At 42.3% G+C, this 26,820-nt stretch overlaps 1 protein-coding gene across 2 annotated transcripts in view; it reads right to left on the bottom strand.

Moving 5' to 3' along the window:
• cdh8 (cadherin 8) overlaps positions 1-26,820 on the bottom strand; it is a 53,066-nt gene that overhangs the window by 13,843 nt on the left and 12,403 nt on the right. For both annotated transcript variants that reach the window (XM_085907786.1, XM_085907787.1), the window contains exons 2-5: positions 24,360-24,654; positions 7,372-7,491; positions 3,761-3,928; positions 3,509-3,696 (exon numbers count right to left, since the gene is read on the bottom strand). In XM_085907786.1, coding sequence (XP_085763912.1) covers positions 3,509-3,696; positions 3,761-3,928; positions 7,372-7,491; positions 24,360-24,546 — 663 coding nt within the window. In that variant the 5' untranslated portion in view covers positions 24,547-24,654. The remainder of the gene's footprint in view (positions 1-3,508; positions 3,697-3,760; positions 3,929-7,371; positions 7,492-24,359; positions 24,655-26,820) is intronic.

Below are 26,820 nucleotides of genomic sequence, written 5' to 3'. Positions count from 1 at the left end.
GTTATCAAGGTTAATTATATCAGTTGTAGATAAACATCTAGAAATTACAAAAATTGATACACATGCTAATGTTAGCTTAGCCTGCACAGTTTCTGCTTGACTATGACTTCAATGATTTTGGCTAGGGTTAGCCTAAAGTGGTTCCCAAATGTTCCTTTTGGGGTAATAGTCACTTAAAATCAGTCAGTGATTATTGTTCTGTCAGCAAGCACACAATTGATTTACTTTTGCATCTGTCGGGCTTTGTCGTGATACTTTTCAGAAAATTACGCTTTGTCAGGCTGAGCAATTACCCTTATATGAATCTTTTTATTTACGCTCTCGCTGACATCATATTATTAGCTGCCCGGCTAACACAAAATCAATAACGACAAGCACTCTGCGTAGGCAATCAAAAAATTCTCCAAAGGGCGTTTAAAATGTTTTGTCCACGCCACGTTGACATGCGGGCAAAATTTTGCAGTCGCCCGTGCTTGGCATGCAGTGATTCTGTCACAGATGGTCGATCATAAATATGTAGCCACTTTGTTTTTGTGCTGGTAAATGTTTTTGTTTAAAAATGTTTAAAAAAAAAACATAAAAAACTTTGTGTTGTAATTTCATTTATTAAATTATATATTACACATATTAATTTAATTTATGAAATTAATTGTCGGTTTTAATTTTTATTTTCACATTGACATTAAATTTTAAATGGGCTTCACTTTTTATTACTAATCATGCATGGGGTGTGATATTGACCCAAACACAGTTCTGGTTTATCATTTTTGATGGCGGGTCACATCGAGAAATTTTAGGTGGCCCTAAAACCTCTCTGAGGTTCGTTCCTCCACGGTCTGAGAAACTATTTGGAGCACTTTCATCCTCCTCCATCTTTCTCTCCCTCTGATCCCTCCATATGTGGTGAGAGACCCCCAGCCAGCGGATAACACTTTAATTCAAAGGTTAGCGACGGGAAAGAAGCCAATGTGAGGCTGTGCATGGATGGTCAGAGTGATTATATGGAAATAGAGAGGGGTGAGCTTTTGGAGACTTTTATTCACCCAACCAAATATTGCTTCCACCTTTCGAGCCAGCCTGGTAAAATATGGATGAAAAATCAGTGGGGAAAAAAAAGTCAGTGTTATACTGCACTATGGCGAGATAATCGTAAAGCGGAACGATTAGTGCCGGTTGAAATGAACTCAGTTTGCGGCTTGTTTAAGTTGTGATTTGTCTTTGTGTCGAGTGTAATCGGTTCCAGTTGGGATTGACGGATTTTGTAAATCGCGAAGTTCCAACAGGTATTGTCATTTGTTCTTGTTTAGTGCTTGAAATTAAAATGAACTATAGCCTAATGCAATAAAAACCCGAGAGATGGCCTCTGTTTCAGCTAGCGAGTGCACATCATACTTTTTAAAGCAGAAGCTCTCAAGGACAGCATTAGCATGGTTTCGTGTGTTTTGACCTTCACTACTGTCGAGTGGAGGCATTAAAGTACTCAGCAGTAAATTCCAATACCATCCAAATAGCTTCAAACACACACACACACATGGATGCGCACACACACAGTGGTTATAGAGCATTTATCCTGACTTGCTCTCAACAGAATGCTTCGGTGTCAGTGAACGGACAAGTGAGAGGATTTCATTTTATGAGTTATGTATTGGAATAAAAGCCCCCAACCTGAAGCTAAATATGCTAAAAAAAAGTGTTGCAGTATGGCACCGTGTTGCGAACCTATTGAATAAAACTCAAAGGGAAAATTCGGCTTGCCTAAGGGCTCAGCTCGCCAACGTCGCATGACCAAACCCAGCAAGCTGGTGAGTTGTGGCAGTCATTACGTAAGCCCTTAGACCACAGGTGTCAAAGTCAAGGCCCGGGGGCCAGATATGGCCCGTCGCATCATTTTATGTGGCCCGTGAAGACAAATCAAATTCGTGTCAGTACTAAAATTGCAAATTGTCCTCACTTTTAAAAATCATCTTTTTTTACTTGTCTGATTTTAAAACCAGACATTTGTCCATTTGTTTTGTAGCTTATACTGTATATAAAATGAGGCGTTCATACACGTATTTATGTTGATGGTCATAATGGCCCTTCGAAGGAAACTATGACTATGACACTATGATAACACCCCTGGCCTTAGACTTTGTATTTGACTCCTATTTTAAGGTTTAAGACCCCCAAAGAGACATGAAGGACCATTTTGTTTGGTGTCGATAGTATTCACAGTCTTGTAAAACATCACCTTTGAAGTAATGGAGTCAACATGTGCTCAGCCACAAAGAAACAACAGAGAGATTTTGACTTCCTCTTTTGAGTGAGGTCGAACACTCCGCCGCCCTGCCTGCCCTCGTGTCATTTCCAGTCGCGGCATCACAACCGGATGGACTGACTGAGCATGAAGAGACTTCAAAGTTCAGCGCAGGCTGCAGGGGTGAAAGCTCAGCTAACATCCTTCTAAAGGCCTGAGGGTGAACCGATAAATATTTTTTAAGCATCAAAAAGCAAATAAGCCTCTCCAAATCACCACTCCGATTTAACCTAGTCGGTTGAAGAGCTCCTCCAACCCCAAAAGGTTTGATCGATAACTGGTAACCTCGCAGCAAAAGTGTTTTTTAACGAGCGACAGATGTTAAAGATTAGATGAGATGAGTCAGCGGGAGTCTTTCTGGTCTGTCACCGAGCTCCTTCACCGGACCAGCAGAACTGAACTCACGAAGAAGGCAACTTCCACTCACATCAGCGTCATCCCTTCCTCTTCCTCCCCTGAGGGGCCGACAAGTGTGTTCAAACTTCAGATTATGGACTGAGACCACGTTCATCTAAATTGTGTAAGGCCTTCAAAAGTAATCGCTAACTTCCAGTGTCTTCTCGGGCAATAAAAACATCTAAATGTTCCTGTAGTGTTTTTTTAAACAATTTATTCTTGTGATGTTGATGAAAATGCGACTAAATTTTACAAGTGACTTACATAACAACCTTCATCCAAGTGGCATTTTCAAAATTAAACACCGCCCGCCCACTCGTCTGACTAACGCGGCAGCTGCTCTCGTCGTTACACAAAAGATTCGCCATCTCGTGATCGCAATTGTTTACTGTTACTGAGGCCGGAAAGAAAACTTAAGTTTCAACTTTTACTGCAGTGTAGGCTTGGAGCCTTGAAGCGGAAGTTTCCTGTTTGGGTTTTTACAAAAGACTCGACAAACAAGACAATTGTGAAACTCCCACTCAGACGACTAGTTGCCCTAAAACAGACAAACATACTTGTGACATTTGCTTTGTCAACATTTGGCGCTTTTATGACTGATGTTCTTTGTGGTCCCGGCGGACTGCCTGAGTTGTTTTTACGCTTCACACCTCCTACACGTTGTGCTCGTCATTGTTCGCACTCAGAACTAAAGCAGCACCGCACGTCCTTGGGCTAATGTGGATTCACGTCACAGCAAATATAAAGACTAAAAGCTGTGGTTTGCTTTGTCTAATTTCTACAGCAGCCCGGGTAGGAAGGAAGCATAAATATTACCTTTCTGAGTCGCAGGATGCCTTCTTGGGTTTGCGGGTCGGTGACGATTTCAAACACGCCTTGCTCGTCACCCTCGATGATGTCGTAGGTGGATTTGGCATTTTCGCCCATGTCCCGGTCGTTGGCCTTTACTTTGCCTCCCGTCTGCCCGATGGGAAGGTTTTCCGGTATCACAAACTCATACAAATCTGTCAAAAAGCCAAAAATTGATTAAAAATTGATGCTGAGATTTTGTCATTTTAGGATGCTCACTTTTTGAAAACTTAGGTGGATTGTCGTTGATGTCGGTGAGCGTGATGGTGACGGTGGTGGTCCCAGATAAGCCACCCATGTGACCGCCCATGTCCTTGGCCTGGATGACCACCAGGTACTCTTCTCGCATTTCCCGATCCATCCCGTGGAGAGCGATTTTGATGGTGGCTGGGAAAAAAACAAAACATGACAAATTAGAATTCCAACACCTGCTGAGAAAAACCTTCACAGCTCATCTTACTTGACGTGCATTATTTCAGAAGCACTATTTTTTTGCAAAGCGTGGAGGTGACAAATTCCCTGCAGGTACATGTATACATTTTTTTTCTTGGCTTAGCATATGAAAAAAATATATATCAGCCGCTTGTTTTGTGCAGTCTGCCATCATTTGTATTCGGATTGAGTGCAAATGATGCTGTTTGTGTCGCGTATAATCTGAGCTACTGTATGCAGAATTGGACCTTATTGACTGTGCCACAAGCGTGGAATATAAAAAGGGGCTCAACGGCGGCATCCCTGGATAATCCACTCAGAGAAACAGAGAGCCGCAAGATCATCAAATGAATATCAAACTCGGGCCTTTTTTTTTTTTTTTTTGGCACGACACCCCGTAAAGCTTCCATTCCACGCCCCACAAAATATGATTAGGCCAGAAAAACAACATTGAGGGTGAAGCTTGCATTTTGTATTCTGGAGGCTTGCTGTCGGCAGAGATGGAGGACCAGTGGGGGGTCAGATTTTTTTGGGGGGGAGGTCACGGGCAGAGGTGAAAGTAGATCACATTGGTGCAAGTCTTCACCTTCGAGTTTCAAGCATGGAGGAAAAAATCTGGGAAGTCAGGTGGAGGAGTCAATGCGAAATTTCAAGCAAGTAGAAAAGTCATCGTCATTCGCCAGTTCTACAATCTTCAACACATGTCAAAGTCAAGGCCTGGGGGCCAGATACGGCCCCCCACATCATTTTAGGTGGCCCGCGAATACAAATTGTGCATCAAATTCATATACTAATTCCAAAATTTTAAATTAACTTTATTTTTGAAAAATAAGAGATATTGTTAGTAATTTTTCTTTATTTTCTTTTTTTAATCATTTGTATTTTTAAATATTTGATTTCAATATTTCATTTTTAAATATTTGAACAGTTTTTATTAGTCTCTGTTTTGAAAACTGAGACGTTCATACATTTGTGTTGAAGATTTCGATGGCCCAAGTTTGTCACCCCTGATCTACAATCATATTTAGTCACTAACATGCCATTTTAAAAGGCACATATATGATATATGAGATGCACCAGGAAAGGTCTGAAGGACAAAAAAATGTATAAGGGAGAACTTAAATATTCCATAAATATTCCATTACAAGCCATTATATTCGTTTTATTTCAGATCAAATATTCCAAAGTACTTTTAACTCCTTGTTCTTGCCTGAGGAAAGTTGTGTGTGTGTACGTGTGTGGTGAAACAATGTGTGTGGAACTCGGTAGGCCATGTCAGGCAACAAGCAACAAACAAATCCAAAAATAAGACGAAGGCACTTCAGTGACTGGCGCGTTCCTCATCTCTGAAGTTGATCATGGTTGATTATTCAAATTAATTCCTAATCACTCAAAAATGGGAGGATAGACAAACACTCATTTCCATAGTTGATTCCCCCCCAACCCACCCAACCACCTAGCGGAGTGATAAAGTGGGCCTCAATGTTTATTTATTGATTTATTCATCCGCAGCTTTTCATTCCAAAGTGTCAAACACTCCTTAATCATCGCTTACCGTTTTTATTTTTCATTAAGATTCATTAAAACATCTGCCGTACGTGAACAAGCCATCTGCATTCGCGCAGCTAGCACAGAATGCTAATGCCGCGTGCTATTGTGGATGATCTCTTTCCCGACTGCAGGTGCTGTGAGACCGCGGCGATGGCGAGCACAAGGCCGGCTCCGCTTAGGACTGAGTGTTCCGGCTAATTATGCACATATATATTCTCGTCCTCGCCGTCTCACTCTCTTTTCCCCCGACTTGTTTACGTCTCATGTGTTATTAATATAATTCATGTAATCTTGTCCTTTATAGACACGTATTAGAACTTCCTATTAGATTTTGGCTCTTACCAAGTAAAAAAAACGAGAAAATACAGTTTTGAACGAAACAACTGGACGGTTAAAGATCCAAGTAGCTGGAATGTGTTTGATAATTCTCGAGTCTTTCTGCCTCATAATGGCAGCGAGGGCACGTCATTATTATTACTCTTATCATCAATATGAATTCATAACCATGCGACCGTGATGCATTAAGGACGGCCGGGCCGGCAGATTGGCTCCTGCTCATGAATCTCGCAATTATGTAGATTTAATAAGGGCTTTGATGCCGCACATTGTCCGAGCACGCAATATATCACAGATGATCGCTTGACCTGGCTAAATCCCCTCGCAAACAACGACGGAGAAAAGCGCCGATGTGTCCCGCTGATATCGAGGCCGCCCGCCATTTGTCCTCATCTATTCAGCGGCGGCGGCCATTATACGGTTTTGCAATCACATGTGCGGCAAGCTGATAATACTTTCCATTTGTGCCGTCATTAACTTTTGAAGCCGGGGCGAAAGATCCCCGGTGAAGATCGCCAACGTCGCTTCATTAAAAATCATCTAAGGCCACTGACACGACCGCCGCATGTTTCTTCCTTATTCAACCTAATTACTCTTTTCGGGTTTTAGTCAAAGCTTTACTGTCAGAATGAGAGGGCGAGGAAGCCAATTATCAACCGTCAAACCCAAAAACCACGTTCACTTTTTCTGAAGACTTGTTTTTTTTCCTGCATCTTTACAGATATCTCCAAAATATTGTGGATCAATGAAATTGGCGCCGAGAATTTTATAAAACTTTCAGCTTGCCAAAATTTGGTGACTTTTTGGGTTTGATGAGACCCAGAAAATGGTGATTAATTCGTTGTCATAATTACAAACAGAGATTACAAGAGGACCTTGAAACCATCAAGTGCCCTTGCCCTAAATATAAAATATAATGTATCTCCCTACCTGACCTCGGCTGACATTGTGAGCCGGTTTATCTACGTGTCAGCGGCTAATGAAAAGGGCACAGTGTTTAAATACTAAAAGAGTTCTTGGCCTATTGAAATAATCCAATAAGATGTTATCTCCACCTCCCGTTGAAGCCTATCTCACTGGCATTGTGGCCCGTTGTGGGCGTGGCGGTGTTCATTCACTCAGCGTTTTGTCCGACACCGTGTCGACTCGGAAGCAGTGAAAAGGATTGGCGCGCCATATTAACAACCGCGATTAAATTTAATGAGCCATCTTGTGGGGATCAGATCGAGGGGCAAACAATAGCAAGGAGCACAAAAAGAAGCTTTTGTCAACCCAGGTGCTTGTAAGCATTTAGCACGAGGGAGGTTTTTTTTTTTTTTCTTCTTTTTGGGATGTAACAAATTAGAAATAATTAATAGGTATGTGAATTTTTACAGCCTTTTATTGTGTACACACATTTATGTGTGCAATTTGTACGCGACTTTAAATTTTAGTCTGTGTACTGCTAGCTAAGCGCGAGAGTTATTTTGTGCTTGAATGATTTATTGTCAATGAGGAACTAAAATATTCACCTGAGTTGGGGTCCACGGAGAAATAGGGCTGCCCCTCCAGGATGCTGTAGACTAGTTTAGCGCTGTTGCCGTAAACCGGGTCGTCGGCATCGGTGGCGGTCACCTGGGTCACCGGGGTACCTGTCGAGAAAGAGCGTAGCATAAATTGTTTCGTATATATTCTTTGTTGGTGTTAGATCAGATGAAATCAAATTCAAACAATCCTTCTCAATTTAAGTTTGGCTCGTTTCCAGGACTCGGACTTTGAACCAAAAGAGCCACAATCCGAGCAGATGGGTGATGCTAAACTCTCATTTGTCACCATTATATACTTACACTCCGCCTGTGTGTGTTCTTTTCTGGCATTAAAGTGTCATTCTGAAATTGTGACACGGCCCCCACTTGAGACTCCTCATGACAAGCGTTAAGCCTTACTGAGCATTCTGCGTTGATTAGCTGTCTCCTGCTAGCTTCCAGCTAACCTGATGGATGCAGGACATATTTATAGACGCAAGGCAGAAGAGGTCATTAGTTAACTGAAAGCTATGTTCCGCTCATTTTTGTGTCTGATTTTTAATAACTGTCCATTTTTTAACATGTTGGCTCACCTGAAAAAAAAAATAGTGTGAAAATGCTATTCAGACGTGCAACCTTCACACCTCTAATGTAGCGGGAGCCTCCTGGGAAAATTTCCAAATAGATTAGCCACGACCATTCAATCGGGCTATTGAAAAACAGACTACTGAGGAGTTATTAGTGAAATTTAACCGGTTCGGGCTTATGCATGGTAAGTGATGCCCTTGTAAGTCGTGCAGGAGCACAAAAAAAAAAATACAACACAGACAAGCTGGCTAGAAGCTTCAAAAAGGAATGGAAATGGTGGCTGTGAAGGATGTTTAAAAGGTGGGCCGGCTACAAACGTCGAGCGGTCCCTTGTCGTCACATGACAGAATTTTTTTTTGGCCTTGGATGCGGCAATTCAACCCTTCCAAAAACATGAAAAAAAAAAGAATGCACCAGATGTGATAGGAAAATACAAAAAAGGCCTGCAAAGTTCAATGCATTCTGGCCAACAGTCTGATGTCTGTGCTGTGAAGTGCAAGACAGCCAAGACAGGGTCTACAATAAATGGGTTTCCACTTGGTTCTGACTGGAATATGGAGTTCTTACTACCCCTGAGGCAGAATGGTCGGACCGGGCATAACAACAAGACCTTAGAGGAAAGGCAAGTCACATTGCAGTGGAAGAAAACACGCCGATTGGAAGGGCGGCCATTTTACGGCTGCCGAGAGCCATTGTCGTCGTCTTGGGCCGATGATTTCACAACGCGAGGGTGGTCATCCGAGACACGGTCACTGCACTAAATCACAGTCTTGAAGATTTATACTTGCCGCCGTCTGTTACACCTCCCGTGGTGATTACGTTGTAGACAAAGGAGCTGTTGTTTGCCTCGTAAGCACACACACACACACACACACACACACACAAAATGGCCACTTTTAGCCTATAACGCAAACTATTATTATTTGAGTAAATTATCACGCTAGTTTCATTTTTATTGTTTTGACAGAAGGCATTAGAAGTTAAGCAGTCAACGGCACATGCAATCATTAAAATCGGTCCACTTACAAATAAGATCCTGTGTGCTGTTTGCCAATTGTCAAATGAATAACAGGAAAGACAGCCAAGGAAATTGCACCTTCTCCCGGAGATGCCACGTCTTATCTTTGCTCAAGTTAAATTACTGCCACTCGAGCGAGAGAAGGCAGCCAGACGCACACACATGCACACTCCTAATTATGAAAAGTACCTTCGTCCTTCTAAAAGGTGTCTGACTATTGCAAACAGGCTTTATAAATCCCGAAGTGGGGGGACATTGAGGGTGTGGCGGTTCATAAAAAACAGTGCAAGCGGCGAGGCATGAAATAGCTCCATCTTTCTTTCTTTCTGCACCACCCCATTCCTGGATTTAAAAGAGTGACGGATTAGAACACCATTGTTTTTTTGGTTCCGTTTCAAATCAGCAGATTAGCTTTTCCCAAAACATCCTGGCATGCTGATAGATGTTGGACCCTAGCGAATGTTCGCCGCTGGAGAAGAGACATTTTCCCCGCCTTGACATTGTGGAGATTACGATGCAGGCTTCAAACTTCTGCCGGTGTGGAGAAGGCCGGAAAAAAACATGGGGAGGAGGGGTGATGGGGATTATCCGTTTTAAAAGCCCACAATGGAGAATGTAATATGCCAGAATGAGCGAGTATAATGACTCGCGGGCGCGTAGATAAATACGAGCACGTACGATATCGGCTAGTGAATATGTAGTACGCTTTGTTTCCAGTGAAGTGAAGGACAAAATATGGGTGTGTGTGTGTGCTTCCGTGGGAATAAATGGATTGGAATGGAAAGTGGTGGGGAAGAATTGACGGCGAAATGATGTGGAAAAAAAATGTGATGAAGAACTGCAAACGTCTTTCATGGTGTGGAAAAACTTCCAGTGAACTTGATTCAAAATTCAAGCTCATAAATTTGTGAAACTTTTTCAAATCTCAATCAACACTTTGACTGGGTCATTATTACACGTGCATATTCTTTGATTTTATCGTAACTCTGGCTTCATGTTTCGTGTCGTCTCGGTGGAAAATGAATCGCCTTTGCAATTTTGAGTTTTTTGCGGCTTCCAACAACTTTTACCCCTCAAAAAAAGTGGTCTGTCCAAAATTGAAATGAAATAAATTATTTTAAAACATAAATTAATACATAAATACAATCAATTAAATACATTAAATAAATTAAATAAATATAAAAATAAATAAATATAGAAATAAATGATTTTTGCTCCTCCAACAAGTTTTACTCCACAAAAAAACGATCTGTCCAAAATTTAAGTGACATAAATGATTTTTGCTCCTGGTAGTTTTGAATGCTGTGGCCGCCGAGTTCAAGCATTTTCTAATGTCCCCTGCAGTTTAAATCTGCAGCTGTCTTTTCTGCCTCAAAATGTTTAACTCCACACCCAGTCAATATGTTGACTAATGCAACTTGATTTAGGTTGGAGAACAAAGGCACACCTCAATTGTTCATCTAATGACCTGTCAAGTTAACAAATACTGGACTCGCCTCCCCGGAGCCACGACTGCCTTCTGCTTTTACTTTCCATCCCGTTTTCAATCATGCCAGCCATACTTGGCTCTGGCCATATTTTATTGTGAGAAATATATTTTGCGATAAACCATCAATTGTTTGTGAAAAAAAATCTATATTTATGAACATTATATTATTTTTGAGAGACAATCTAGTTCTAGAGTGGACAGACAAACGAACAAATGGACGGATAAACTTATGACTATTTTTGTCGTATCAACATGCTTGTTTTTATTTGTAAAGATCAAATACATTTTATCTCGCCGAATAAAGATATCTGCCTAAAAAAAACAAAGACAACTGAGTTTTCATAAACATCCAAGATAATTTACCATAGTCTTTGAAGAACATTAAGATCAAAGACACTTCAATGAAACATCAAAAACGATTTATTATATTGCATGAAAGATTTTGTAAGAATTAAACCAAGCAGGAAAAACAATACCTCTTTCAACAAACCTTGTATCTTTTATCGAAAAATCAAAGACACATTGGTTATTGATGAATTGAGCATAGTAGCACCGTGAAAATTGAATTTTTGATGACCTGAGCGTATTTAATTTCATAACATCAGCTACAATTTAGTTTTATACCAACCCAGGCGTACATGTTTTGCATAAACACGGTCGACCGTCAAGTCTTAGATGAAACACGACTGGACAAGTTCATATTGCGTTGCCTCACACATCCAAAATCTTACAAAGCAGCAGCACAACCTGCAGATGTTTTGCTCAAGCGTTTTTCACCACAGGGGAGGATTTCCAGTGAAAAAAAAAAAAATTTTTTTAAAGGCCTGCCAGCTGGATGACAAAAGTATGCAAATGAGTAACCTGCTACAAGTAAACACTCGTGATATTTCTCTTTGTGTACAGGTGAGCCTCAGCCGGCCACAACTGGAGCACGCGTGCTCACTTTCTGCCCATCTTTATTCATGCCGCTAGCCCTCTTTGTGTCCCCCTGGGGCGTGCAGCCAGTCAGACATAAACACTATTGTTTTAGCAGGGCTCGCGCTCTCAGCAGGACGCCGTTAGCCCCCCCGATACTCTCTTCTCCCCTTGTCCTCCTCGCCTCGGCAAAATCCCTCTGCATGGCTCACTGCCCGCATGCATATAAATGCCGAGCGGCTGGCGGTTGCCCTTCACGCTTGCGCACCACGTCACCCAACCGCCCCGTTTTTGTGGACAAGTTGTGTGGAAAAAAAAAAAAAAGCATGCTGAGTAATGGTGTCACCATTCCGATGAGTTGCGATGTCTAAGCATTTGTTGATCTTCTAGTTTCATGAACACCAACTATAATTTGGATGACAATTCATGTCATAGTGTTGTATCCATGCAGCTGACAAAAGGTCCTTTGCAGTCGTAAAAAAAATGTGTTATATGGAAAGTCAATATTCTCTTGGCAAATAATAAATGGCTGTTGCAAAAATCAATGGAGTTTGCTTATTGCCTAAAAAGTTGCTCTTTACGACCAATCGATCAAAGTAGCCGACAACTATTTAAACAAATGGACTGAAGAAACGTTATCATTCACTTGTGTATTGTTCATATAAAGCCCGTCAGTATTTTTGGTGTCATATTTTCGACTTTTGACGAGTAATACGAAGTGAGGCCATCTGAGCACAAGCTGCTCAAAAACTAAAAAATCTAGGTGAAGCTTCCTGACCTTGGCCGGCATCGGTCATCCTTGAAAGTAATAAGCAGACGTTACAGATGACGCTTTGGCTAATGCGTTTTGGCCCAAATGAGTTGCGATGTGCTTCTGCCGCCTTTGCGCGTCACATCACCAATTTATGCCCCTCGCCGCTCCCAGGAAGATTCCTATTGATTTCCTATCTCACAGAGTAAATAGGAAGTGCGAGGCCCATTATTTCTCAGCCAGACTGGCTTGCACATGTCTTTATTCAACGAAAAAGCCCGCAGCCCAAAACATGTGATCCCGAGGCACGGACATATCGGTGTATAATAACGCTATGACTAATGCGATTAAGCTCGGCGTGAGCATATAAGCGTAATTACAAACAGTGTTCGTGGTCCTGTAGGCCAAACAAACTGAGAGGTTGCTTTTATTGAACTAAGCTGAAATGCATTGACGATATGATGCAGTGTACTAGCTGGGAATATGTATGCAGGGACGGGGAATCCGGATCCAGAAAGTTCAAATCCTACCACATTTCGGATGTAGCCGCTTCACAGCACCTTAGGTTAAAGCCAAATGGTGGCAGAGTTTTATCTTATCATTTTAGGCCATTTTAGTACTATATATATACTCTAATATACATATATAGTTGGACAGTTGCGTGAATGGGTTTTGTTCAAAACTCAACACTTGAAAATTAAATTTTTAGGGTTAGATAACATACTCAAATAAGGAGCACTTCCATGTAATATTCATAGTAGTTTCTAAAAGATCCTTTTATGATTACAGCACTCCAAAAGAGAAAAGGAATGCGGCAATTTTGATTTGGAATACAGATGCCCTCTGCTAATCAAGGATAAAATAATGCATTTTAGATTAAGTGGAAGCGCTGTCTGCTTGCAGTGTCTCTGAAAAATGTCCACACTTGAACCTCACTTGTGCTTTTTTTTTTTTTAACCAAAAACGTTTTTACTAGCTTTAGAAAAATATATTTATTTACTTGGCCAAAAAAGGTACCCAAATGACTTTTGGCTTTATGAAAACAGTGTACACTTGATATATCAAAAAATGAAAATGGTTTGGACTTTGGGTGGAATATTTTCAATGTGTACAAAAAAAAAGAATCACAGTTAACCCGATTCTTGAGTGTTTAGCATGTTCTTATTTCAGCCAAACCTGAGTGGTCTTTCACTTTCACAGTTGTCATTTTTTAACTTGGAAAGACGGCAAATTGAACTTTTTTTTTTTTTTAAAGACAGCAGGCCAGTGCTTATACGGCAGCACCGAGTGGCTGATTGTGTATTGATTACATGAACGCCAGTGTCACTCTCTCAGCTGTCAGTAGACGAAAAGGAGGAGGATGATCAGACAGAATGACAGCCTTCATTTTTTCAGTAACTATTTTTAGAGTAGAATGCCAATTTAGTTAAAAATATACATGGAGAATGAATGAGTGAGTCATTCTCTTAATGTCTTTGTTTATTCTCATTAATATATCCATTTACGTGAACATCTCCAACTAATTAAGACGATGTGACAGACTTGGCCTATAGTGTCACCAATTTAGGTCATCCATCTGTCCGTCCATCCAACCAAAGAGAATATTACCTATTTGATCCATCCATCCATACTAAAAGCCATCTCCATTTTCTCATCGGTCCTCACTACACCACTAATGCCAAATACAGCAGATGAACGAAGCTGCTCATAATTTGACAATGGTGACACGGGCCAAAGGATTGTGGCCCCGGTGAAAAAAAAAAAAAAGTCTTCTAAGATGAGATATGCTTGTCAGCGTTCCAGAAATTGCTCCCAAGAGCCAATGATGGATAAGGGACGCCACGCTTGTGAAGAGGAAGGGGACCGTCACACTTAACACTGACACTGTTATTGTTGTAGTGCAATTATGAGTCTTTTATAAGACAAAGGATGAGGAAGAGGAGGAAGATGATGATGAGAGTGGAGGGGGGGGGGGGGGTGATGACGGTGTTTCTCGCTTTTTCATGTCCTTGTCTGTTTCTGACATCCACTTCTGTAGGAGTCGACGGAAGCAGGAACAAAATAATTAGGCGGGTCCTTTGTTGCCGTGACACGCCACCGCTTCAAAAGAGGGACACGGAGGAAAGTGAATCAGGGAGCAAGAAGCAAGATGGCAAAATATTTGGAGAAGCAAGATATTCCTCGTCCACTCTATATCAGAGAATTGGTTGATGTTGTCCGGGACATAAAATTTGCTATCATTTGCTAGCTAGATAAGCATTTTTTGGGGGGTTACTAAGTTTAGAACTAAAGTTACAGGGACACTTTTTGATAGCATAAAAGGTTAGCCAGCGCTAGCTAGCACAATTCAGGTTAAATTGGAGAAAATATTTGGGTTTTTTTTGTTCTCAAAATAGATTTGTATATGCTTCAGAGTTTATTTTTGTATTTCTAGTTGAGGTCAGCAGTAGAATTAGTATGTTGTCTCCTTTGAGTCTATTTTTCAAAATTATCTTTGCACTTACAGCATATGAGTACCTTTGCCACCTCTCGTTGTTAGTGATTTACTTTAATTATTCACGTTTGGGCGCAGATTTATAGAATTAGCAAGAACGGAAAATTGGGGTTGCCCCTTTTAGCCATGTTTAATTGCTCCCAAGGCGAGGTAATAACAAAGCCTAACGGCTGAGCTGTGTTGTCTAATGAACAACTTCATCACAGATAAAAGTGCCAAATGTTTCTTAATTTGAGAGAGCTGCCACCCAGGCCAGCCTTTTAATGTGAATTATTCCTCAGAAGACAGAATAAAAACAAGATTCAGCATAATGCAAATGTGGCAGAGGGGGTGTATGTTGTGGTTAATATCATGCCACCCCCCCCACCCCAGAGAGCAAAGACCCCAGATCAAGATTCCTGTTAAATACAAGAAATATATTACTTATGTGTGTGCGGTCACCAAAAGTGTCTTTAATGAGGTATTTAAGCTGCTCGCTGGCCAGCAGACAATTCCAAGTTGGTGTGTATTTCTGCGTGTGCGTGTAAAAACCCTTACGCGTGCTAGCATCATGAAAATTAAAGGCACGTGTGCTAGCATCATGCTAATTAAAGGCAACAAGTGCGGACACAGACAAATACATCCTCATGATTTCTGATTGTTGACAAGAAAACTGCAACAAATTTATGTAACAACGGGCTACATTGATGACAAGAACCAAATCTGGTTACAAAACCCTTACTTGACTTTGTAGCTAACCTTAAATGGCTAAAGGCCACGCAACCGTGTAAATCCTCTCGAAAGCAATATCAGCTTCATGACATAAAGGACAAACTGTCGGAATGTAAACACGTGGTATGGCTTTCCATAGGTGCCACTTGTTCTTGATTCTGTTTCATCTACCGAAGGCAGCCGCGGTGAAGAGCAGGTTGCAGTAGACGAGGACAGCGTTGGAGGGAAACGCTCAGCCAGAGCGTCGACAACACCCCCAGGTTGCAGCGTGGTGCGAAATGTTCTGAGTCAATTTTTCCATTTTTAAATCCTTGCCACGGCCAAACAAAAATAAAGCAAAACAAACCCCAGGCCCCGCGGCTGACACCGCTAACGCTCGGGCCGTCCGTAAAAATGTGACAGTAGTCCTTCAGCCTCCCACACGCGTGAATCCAACATGTTTGGCAGGTCCTAAGCAGCAGCGCCTTGTCACCTGACAGCCATGTCCGAGCAAGCAGGTTAAAAGCCTTTTCCACCCTAGGACGTCGGGATGCTGACGTGACCGGCGACTCAATGTTTCCGTCAGCCTGCGCGAGTTCCGTCGGGCTGGTGTCTGACAAACTAATCAATCACGGAGAACGTACCACACGTGCACACATGGAGAAGACGGCCCGGTAGGAAATAGTATGAAAAGTAATATGAGCGTCTTACTGAGAAATCTGTCTGCTGCTTATTTGCATTGGAGGTGACAATTTTCAAAGGACACGGATCTGGAACTTTTATGATTGGTGTTGTATATTTCCAGTTGTGTTGTTTAACAAAATGGAGTACTGATGTAGACTGCTATGCTTTTTTTTTTCCAAAGGGCCTTCTCGTAAACAGGTTCGGCCAATTCTACGGTGGCCCCTGATGTGACGTCGCTAACCAGTAGTGGAATTGACTGTGTGTGTTTTAGTGAGTGTCGTAAAATCATGGAGCTGGCTAAATCCGTACTGAGTGATGCGGCTGCCAAATTCAATGCCAGGAGAGAGTAAAGAATTGGAGCGGCACCTGCAGAAATACACCCAAAGAAATGACAGCAACTAGTGACACGGTACCTTTATTTTTCACTCTGTATATTTTCTATTTCTTTATTGTTATCGTATTGATAATTTTCGAGATCTAAATATTGTTTAAAAAAAAAAAAAAAAGCTTTGGGCCACCTGGGGCACCACAATGCTGTAGTCACACATGTGCACCCACATCCAACCCACTCACACTTCTCCTTCTGCACACCACACACTCACACATAAACACAACACATTCAGCCCACACACACACACAGTGAAAATATTTACCAAACATGAGCAGACATTTTTACCATGTTGGGAAATTGAATGTACACATGATTCTTTTTTTCCAACTTTGAATCGTGTCAGCAGTGCTTTTCATTTGGAGCAGCAGTCAGCAATGTAAGGTTTGCCCCAAGGCCTGAAAGCCAACCGTACTTTGCTCTGTGGCATGCAGACAATTAATAATGCAGACGTGCGAGGATGAGAAGGGAAAGGGGATCCTGCTCAAATTCTGTAAAAGCACCCCGAGCGTGACGGGCGAATGCTCAGAGGCGCGATTGAGTCCCGTGTTACGCTTTCTTTGGAGGATTGTGAACTTAAACTTGCGGTAATGGGACATTGACTAAATATGACTCAAAATGAAAGTCGGGAGTCAAACTTCGAGGAGTCAAAGGCGCAAAGATTTATCAACACAAATTTAAAGTTATTTGCGCACATTGCAAAGCCAAATTGAATTACCATATGAGTTGTCTGTCTGGTGTATCATCAGAGCAAAATATCTGACACACATTTGCAATTGCAAATAAAATTCAAAAGCTTGGGCGAAAAATTGTGAGTGAAACTATTTGTGCAACAATTAAAAAAAGGGTTGAACTGACCTCGTCCCTCAGGATCCAATCTAACGGAAAGATTAAACAGTTTTCAACAATACTACTTGGCACAGTGGTCCTTAAAGCCAAGCTGTTCTTGACTGAGCAAGCAGTCCCCAGTCGTTTGCACTAAATTGGTCCTCTTTCCACTTTCATAACATCCATGATGGAGTCTCTCCTGAGCTACCGCATCAAAGGTAAACACGTTAAGGTGCTTCCATCATTGATGACGGGATCATAAATAAAAATGTAATCATTTCCCAGCAGCAACATCGGTGGCAGCAGGCGGCTTGTTGAATCTTTGACGGCGGGCGGCGGCGGGGATGCTTTCGTGTGGAGTCGGAGGAAATCACTTTAAAGCTGCTCCACATAGCAAACGCCGTCACTCGACAGCAGTCGGCACTCTAATGAATGTTACATTGTGAAAATTAGGTTCCTTCCAATGTGCGAGCGCAAACTTAAAATGACGATAGAAAAAGTTTCTATAGAATAAAAAGCTCCTGACCTGCTGTGGAAAACTTGTAACCGGTAACACCAACAGTTGTCTTTTTAATTGCAAGGAATGCAGCGAGAGTGTCGATATTTTGGTTTTTATACCATCCACGAGTATTTGCCCCCACTAGCTTAGTGTCGCCGTTGGCAGGCAGCTAATAGAGGTGTACCGTTATCTACTTGTTGATATCTGGCACCAACCCACAAAGGAATGTCTTGTCATTGGATACTGTGCTCACAGGTATGCGAGCTGATTTTTAACTCAGCATCCGAAAATCCGAGTTGTGTTTTTTAAAGTTTATGAAGCAAAGAATGGAGACTGTTTGAACAGAGAGAATCATGATGCTATGAAACCACAAAAAGGAATGTTTTCAGTGTGTTGCGAGATTTGCATTTGTTTCCTCATTTGGAAAACACTCTCTCATTTACCTTCTTCAAGCATGCCGTCTTTGTGGTGGTGACTAAGTGAAGCGTGACAAGAAATGAAAGGCGCCCGGTCGGGATCTTATGGAGATTGCGTTGAAGGGCTTCATTACTTCTTGCTCTCCCTTGAGGGAATGCGCGAGAGTTAGTGTTGGCTAGGAGACAAACGGGGAATTTTAGCTTCATATGCTAACTAGCGTGAAAAAAAATGCCACGTGCTAGAGGATGCGTGGAAGACACATTAGCTAAGGCACGAGAAGTGGAACTCTAATATGACATCTATTTTGTAAACAAAAACAGTGGCAGTAATTAAGTATGAATCTCACAATATTGCAGCGGGCCGTGTCCTGCTTTGAATTCAAGAGGGATTCATGACATGGCCTTGTCATTACTAGCTAGCAATACGCTTTTGATACGACGTCAAACCTGGTAAAAATAGTTTTTGTTTTGTTTATTTCTACTTTCTACTTGATTCTCCCCTAGGGAAATATAAATAATATATAACCTCTGCAAAGGTGCCAAATCAGACCGTTGACACTTCATCTGCAGTAGCTACAGGCAAGAGCAGCGAAGACAAATGGCCGAGCAGAAAAGGGGAAGAAATAAAAACACTCGGCTGGGTTGCTGACAGGTGACACGTATGGCGGATCACAAAATTGGATCTGGCATAAACATGAAGATGCGAGACGATGCGGGTCATCTGAAATAGATTCGAGGAGAAAAATATGGAATGGTGTGAAGATGTAAAATGATCTCTGCTGTTGTTATTGCTCAACGAATAACGTGAATGTGCCAACGATCGCTTCCGTGTCTCGTTTGGTTGATCTTCGATCCCAGAGATGCCCTTCCGGCCGTAATAAGCAACCATTTCTTCCCTGGGTACGACTTCCAAGTTATTTCCAACTTAATTCCAGCATGCTGGTTGAAGACCTCCGAGGCCTGGCCGAGTTGCGTTCATACAGATTCATACACAAAGGCCACTGAGCAAGACCAAGCTTTATGGCCCGCTTGGAAGCCTCTAAAGCCGTCGATGCCAGGCACAACTTCGCCCCCTCTGGCTGGTCACATGTGGCCCTGCCCAGCTGCCCACTGTGTTAAAGGGCCAGGGGCCTCCTGCCACAGACCTCATCTGCCAAGCCGTCGCACTACGGCGTCCAGGAGCAGCAGCCACGCTTGCTTTTTATAACTTCTTTATTCATGTGACCCGGAAATTCGGCAAGATTATCATTATGAATTAAAGAGCATTTAATAATCCCCGATTTCCCGAGATATGATCATCACTTCCTGCGTAGTAAGATAATATTTTTCAAAAGAACATCTGGCCCAAGTAGAGCGTGAAATGCCCTTTAAAACGGCTTCTCTCTCTTTCCATGGATCAAAACGATAAATAGACGGGAGATGAACACAATGCATTCCCGATCGACAAAAAACTTCAGATTCGTCAATTCAGGTCAATTATTGAACTACAGGTCATGATTCAAAGAAATGCAATTTTATGGCCATGATGTGTCCACACTGTAAAAAACACAATTTGTATTTCGTGTCTGAAAAAACATAATTTAAGATGAAAATAACCCGACAAAAAAAATGACTGACATTTGTTAGCGCAATTTTAGCGTATCGACAGCGAAACAAAGCGAACAAGTTGGGTTTTATTTAATCTTTAAAATGGGGTCCAATAAAAGGACCAGCCGTTTCTGTAAACTTTTATTTCCTTTGTTGTGAAATGCAGGAAAGCCAATTTCGACAAGAAAACTTCAAATATTTACTTGAATTGCGCCATCATCCAATTTCGAAATTTTTCCTTCACCCAACATTTTTTGACAGCGCAGTAAAAACATAACATTGCTATCAGCCGACTGAATCTATTTCTGTGACTAAGACGACAATCAGATCCCATTTTGTAATTCCAAATGTTTCGCAAGCCTTTTATTGCGTGTGTAGATGGGACACGGGAGCTCATTTCTCGGCATCTCGCCCTGTGATGAAATTTACTCGTTTGCGCGGTGACAAGCCCGAACGTAATCAAAAAACATCATTACGCCGCCGCGCATGCCCCCCCCCCCTGCCGTGCTTTCCGTAACAAATCTAAAAATGCAAATCAGCCGCAGGTAATCTATTGCTCAGCTCCAACGGATACATTTTTTGGCGCCGCTCTCTGCTTACAGGTGATCAAGTGGCAAATGTTTCCCCCCCATCTGGCCGCTTCGGCCCGTTTATGAACCGCCGCGATAATGACGCACCCGAGGGCCGTCCTTCACATCATGTGCACGCTGCAACTTTGTGTCTTTCCACGGCAATTTAGTAAGAAGGGTCGCGCCACCTCCTGATTAAACCTCACTCGGGCTGACTTTGTCATTTACGCCGCCGCCGCCCCTGCCGTTAGCCGCTGGAGAACTTTGGCGCCCGCCGACATCGGCATATGGCTGCGACACTTTCATGCCGAGACAAATCCGTCAGCTTGTAAACGGCCTTAACAGTCGAAGACGCCATTAGGGTGGGGAAAAAAAATAAACTAGGAAGGGCTAATCCTATGAGATCTATCCAATCCACGCAAATTAATTAACATTTTAATTGCGCTTAAGCCTGGACAAATAGAGTAGAATGAGCGTTTTTAATTAAACACCGTGCTATGATCAACATACGTACTCGTGGATCAGTGACAATATTGCAGAGGTGTGGGAAAAAATGTTTAAAAAGGCACGTTGTTGTTTTTCTTTTATCACGTTGGAATTCTCAGTGAAATATTTCCTATTTCCCAACAGCCACCCACAGCTGGTTCCCATCTGCAGTTTGTAGTTTGCACATCGTCGGAGACGACGAGGAACAAAAGAGCGAGCAAAGAGTCTCTGTGTAAACACAAAACATCGGTGAACCGATATTCTGTAGCGTTTCGCTCTGTGAGGCTTCTTTCGTTTTTTTTTTTAGGCAAAGTCGTACTTGACAGAACTCGCCGACTTTCCATTTGGGACTAATGCATAAGAAATGGAAATTGGCATCTCTTTGTTGACTGTTGCTCCCTTTTGTCACGGCTGATTAATTAAACATTCGGGAAGGCTCAGTTGTTTGCCTGAAAAGCTTCTCTCGCTCTCGCTGGCTGGCTCGCTTGACTTTGCCACTGCTAAGTTTTCCTCAAGTGCATAAAACATTAGCCCGTTGCGGCAGGACTGAGCATTGAACGCTCAGAATTGCTTTTGTGGTTTATGTCAATTTGTAAGACACAACATATTCTTTAAATGACATAAAAGAATGTAATTGGGTTCAATGAAATGTATATTTTGAAGGAAACTAGTGACTTGTTTGGTCAGGTGTTTGTGTTTAGCTACTTCCCCGCTTGCCCCGATGCAAAATAGCCACTGAGTGCCTAATAAAGTCCACGGGAAGAATGGCGAGCAAGTAAAGTGGCCCCTGATGAAGTCGAGCTCATCTCCATGCCGAGCAGCATTAGAATGTAATTATGGCGCGGCGCTAACGAGATGCCGCCGCCGCCATCGCCATGGCAGCCAATGCCGAGCTCGGCGCCACGCTCCCCCGCCGCGTTCCAAAGCCTCCTGTGTGGAACAATCAGACATCTAATCTGGACCGTAAAAAAGGGCTGCCTCTCACCTCCGACACCACGCCGCATCGCCTGTCAGTTCCACTCCAGACCTCATCAGTGTGGCGGCGCCGAGCATCAAGCGTATCAACCAGTTTGCTGACAAACGGACTACAACGCTTTGCTTTTATCTGTCCGCCACTGCAGCCATATAACCCATTGAATGTCACCGTCTACCCCCCCCCCCCCCACTCTCTCTTCGACCCCCCCCAACGCAAAAAGCGCTCATCCCCGGCGCCGGATGAGATATGTGACACAGGGCCGGCGAGGTGGCCATGTTTCCTGTACGGCAAGGAGCATGGGGGTTAATGGGAAATGAAGGAGAAAGACCTTTTGTTCTTCCTTCTAAAAGGCTCGCACGGATAAGACGTGTGACTTTTCTCTGACTTTCATTTCCCCGCCGCAGCGGCCATTTTAATTGCCACGTAACAATAGACTGAAGTCGAGGGCGAAGGTAAGGAAAAATGCCTTTGAGGTTGGAAGTAGCCAGGTTGGGTTTAGTTAATGAATAGAGGACATTATGCATTTAAATGTGCATTAATTAGCCATTTGGAGGGCTTTTCCATACACACTGGAATTTGTTTTAAATCCAGCCCCTGAGGCCGTTTTTATTGAGCAATGTGAATATTTGGTGAGCATGTCTGTCTTGAGCAGACTCACGAAAAAGGTCTGAACAACTTATGACATTTTAGGATCAGTTTCACTATGCAAAGTATATTTTGATATTTTACTTATCAAAAATGATATTTGGTTGTTATTTGTGGACCTGAAAGGCAGTTTGCCATTTTCCGTTTGTGGAATTCAATTTGGTAGTTTGTAGACAGTGGCGGAGCTCGGATCTTTGGAAGGGGTCCACATTTTTTATTTTATTTATTTTACAAAATCAAACAATTTTTAAAAAGATGTCAATGGAGATTGAATGTATGTGTTTCACGGGGGATTGGGTGGAAACGTAGAAATAATACATGAAAAATTGGAAAATACCCAAAAGTCTGGTCTGGCATGTCCAAGCAGATTTTCAAGGGGTGGGAGACACATATCCACATAAAAGTTACAAGTATCAGAAAAGACATACAGTAGCATGTCCACTATTTCAGCTTGAAGCGGGACAATTTCTATGCAGTTCACAAAGTTCCGCCGTTGCAGTTTTCTGAAAGGCAGCATAACACAAAGAGGCTCAAAGGAGGAAATGCGACACTTGGCGACGGCGTCCTCTCTCGACTCGTCCGGTGTCAAAGCTGTATAACGACGCTCTGATCTCCTTCTGAAGGAGACCCCCTGCCGCTCGGGGGTCCGTTCAGCAGCAGACTGAGACACTGGTGGGGGCCTTTGCCAGTCTCATACATGCATTAAAATTGTGTGATCATGCCAATGCGCTCCTTTGAATGCATGACCGCGAATGAGAATTTGAATCTATGAATATATTAGCATTGAGTGAGACGAGCATTGCGTGCCCGCCTTGAGCCCTGCGAGAACGTTAGCTTGTGGCAATTAGTATCCGTCAGTGCTGTTAGCTCAAATGACAGTGTGACCCGTTTCAAGGGGGAGAGATGCGCCGCTCATCTCAAAACATTTGAGGCAGTGTCCCATCTTTGTAGCATGCTAAAGAAGGTAGCGCTAATGCACTAAATGTATATGCTGACCGAGAAACTAAGTTAGAAGTCATGGAAACTAACGTGGGCCATAAATCTTGCTAATGCTAGCGTTCGCCGTCTACCACATCAAGCATTTACTATTTAACAAAAAAGGTGCAATAACCGACAAGGATTGTATCTTTGGCCACAATGTGATTCAGGATTCGAGTTAACATTTTAAAGTTAACAAAGATTCCGTAGATCGAAGTAAAAGTATCAGTATCAGCTTGTTTGCCGCCGTTCACATAAGGTGATGGGAAAGCTACTACTGCAGAAGCACTGCCTACATTATTACATCTCTGATAATCCATAAATCATGTAAAATTCATTGGTGTGTCTTTGATTTCACCCTGAAGCACCTATCCTAAGTTATTTATTAGCATTTTTCAACTTTCTCTTGATCTTTAATCAATCCAGCATGCTTTCTCAGGTGAAACTGTGGTACCAGGAAAAACCTCAGGCAAGTACGGGGAGAACATGCAAACTGCAGACAGAATGAATTCCAAATTATGATCAATATCATTTCAAACTCATCTTACATTACTTTTAAGGATAAATTAACAATTCATCAAATTGAATCCTCTGAAGAGAAAATGCACCAAGAATGTGACACACATGGCTAATACTCTCCACTAACAACCCACACGAATCCTCAAACTATAAAGCTAGTTTTTCAGTCGAGATGTACCAATTGAACATATTTCCTCAAATCTAATTCCTATTTAGCCATGTCTTTGGTACCGTTTTGTGGCATTGCCATTAGAGAACAAGCAAAGTAGGTAAATTCATAAATAGTCATGTAAAAGCCAATTAAAGTGTATAAACCTCCACCCTCATGTTTGGATGGCACCCGAAGCCTTGTTGTATTAATGTGATTTATTTTGTCCCCATTTAATAATTATTCGCCCCAGTTGTCTTCCAAATAGTCCCGTCCCAGTCTTGCGCTCATTATATCGATGCTGCGGCAGCACATTCGTGACTCACCGACCGCCGACATCTCGGCCACGGACGCCCGATAAGGACCCTCGATGAACTGCGGCGGATTGTCGTTGATGTCTTGCACTTTGATGATGAACTCGGACGGCGGCTCCAGCGGCTCGTCGGTATCTGCGTTAATAACCTGGGCCGTGAGGGTGTACTCGGCCTTCTCTTCGCGGTCCAGCCTCTTCATGGCGTGGATGTCGCCCGTCAGCTCGTTGATGGCGAAGATGGTGCCGGCCCCTTCGCCGGCTAGTACGTACTTGATGCGCTTGCCGCCTACGTCCAAGTCCGTGTGGAGCTGGAAGAGAGAGTTCATTTCAGCACATCTCAAAAGCAACCAACACACAGGATGTGGATTTGACTGTGACTTTTTCTCCCTCTTAAATCCTCTCCATCACTAAAGGTGAGCGGTGATGCAGGACGGAGCTTCCAGGGAGGATTTTTTTCCAAGCCGACAATGTTCCGCGTCGTTTATTGTTAATAAAGCCGCGTTGGCCACAGTGGAGCAACGGCTCCAACTTCTGTCGTGCACTTCTCAGTGTTTTTTATTTCAAACACTAATATTAGCTTCATTGATGGGTTTTGTTCTTGAGAAATAATCACAATAGGCAAAACGGGCTCTCATTATTTTTGATGTTTACAAACATGCCAACGTAATGTTTGTAAATTGACAGTGATTGTCTTTGATGTTTACTAAAATGCACAGAAAAGGTTCATTATTGAGTAAAAAAAACTAATGCTAGCTTCAGCGAAGATTAAAGTGTTTTTGAGATGTTAGCGTGACAAAACTGTCGTCACTGCTTACAAAAACATTAGATTGCGGCTCGGTGGGCGGCCATCTTTGAATCACAAAATATTGACACTTATGGTGCTGTGCGCATTGGGCAGCAAAGAATAAAAGCTGGCAGGCACGCATGAAAAACAACAACATTCAGCAGCTTTAATTGAATTTCCTGCCACAGCGTTTTCAACGTCAGCCCTTCCGCCCGAGTCGGTCACGCTGCAGGATGGCTGAAGCCTAAAAAAAAAATATGTATAATAACAAAACGGTGACCTCTAATGCCAGCCTAAAGAAATCCGCTTTGCCTCGTAGGCAAATCTTTTTCTTTCCGACACTGACAAAGCAACATTCACTCCAATTGTCACACCTTGCACTTTTTGTTTTCCTAATTGCGCCATGATTCCGCATGAACGATGTGACTCATTAGGGGGAAAAAAACGCCAAGCCACATCTCGCATGCTGAGAAACTCTTTAAACCAATTAATGACAGCCTGTCATTTTTTTTTATAGTATAAGTGATTTTTTTTTTTTTTTGTGAGTGTTGATGGCCAACAGCTGGTATGTCTATGCAAGGGGCAATTGACTATTTTAGCAAACATTTTCTGCAAAATTTTGGCTTCTATGCAGTATTATCAGTTGTGATCAAATTGAAGGCTGACATTTTTTCGTTTTACCGACGTTTATAAAAACGAATGACCTTGGTGCTTTAAAGTCAAACTGGTGTTTGATGTTTACAAAAACATTTGGGAAGCTTTGCAGTTATCCAAAAAAAAAAAAGACAAAAAACCTACAGTGGGTTTGTTGAATACTAAAGGTTTGAAGAGTAAAACGAGATATAGTGTTGTGGGTTTTATTTTTAAGACTCAGGGCCTGATTGTAACTAGCGGGAGCTAAACTGCTAGTTTGATTGCGAGGGCTCTTGAAAACAGGTGAAAAGCGGTGGAAGCGGCTATTTTTGAAAGCTGTGATGGTTTCACCGTGGAACATTTATGAGCGCACAGCAAGGATTAAATAAAGTTTCAAGTGATGAAATTGAACGTGTTGGATGCGAAAAAAAAACCCTGATACAAAGAACACAAAAGAAAACAATGGCTGAAATGAAAAATCAGAAATCGCATCAAAAAAACAAGTTTGGTTCATCAAACTCGTCCCAAATGTGTGGTCATTGAATTTCTTTGCCCAGCCTTTGAGACTTTTTGCTTCAAACTTGGATAAGCAAACTTGAAATTTATGAAAACGTACAAACCCCAATTGAAAACGGAGACAAATCCTACAAGGGTTTCATTGACGACTAAATTGTCAATTTTCCAAAAGGAAATAAAAGTAGACAAGTTGTACTTAAGAGTCAGTTGCCTTTGATGCCGAAAAAAGACACAAGCTGTATTTGTGGAAGTCTGAACAAACTCTATTTCCATCCATTTCCGCCCACCCGCAACTGCATGGCGTTGCTCATCCTGTCAGCGCAGGACAAGGCGGACAGAAGAAAATATGTCAATCCCAGTAGAAAATGACTTTTTATTGCAATCACTTGAAACAATCACGCCGTCCTAATGAGGAAGATCCTGTGGATTATTTTTTTCTCCTTTCCCCCACCAACACTTACTGCCCTGTTTCCTCCCGCTTAAGTGTTCGCCCTCAGAGGGAGCTAATGATTGCGCTCTATGTCAGGGCAAATGCGAGCAA

The sequence above is a fragment of the Syngnathus leptorhynchus genome, chromosome 3, assembly GCF_054491065.1.
Source record: "Syngnathus leptorhynchus isolate UIUO chromosome 3, UIUO_Slep, whole genome shotgun sequence".
Lineage (NCBI taxonomy): Eukaryota > Metazoa > Chordata > Actinopteri > Syngnathiformes > Syngnathidae > Syngnathus > Syngnathus leptorhynchus.
The sequence above is the reverse complement of the archived record's forward strand: the minus strand, read 5'-3'. Positions and strand labels throughout refer to the sequence as shown.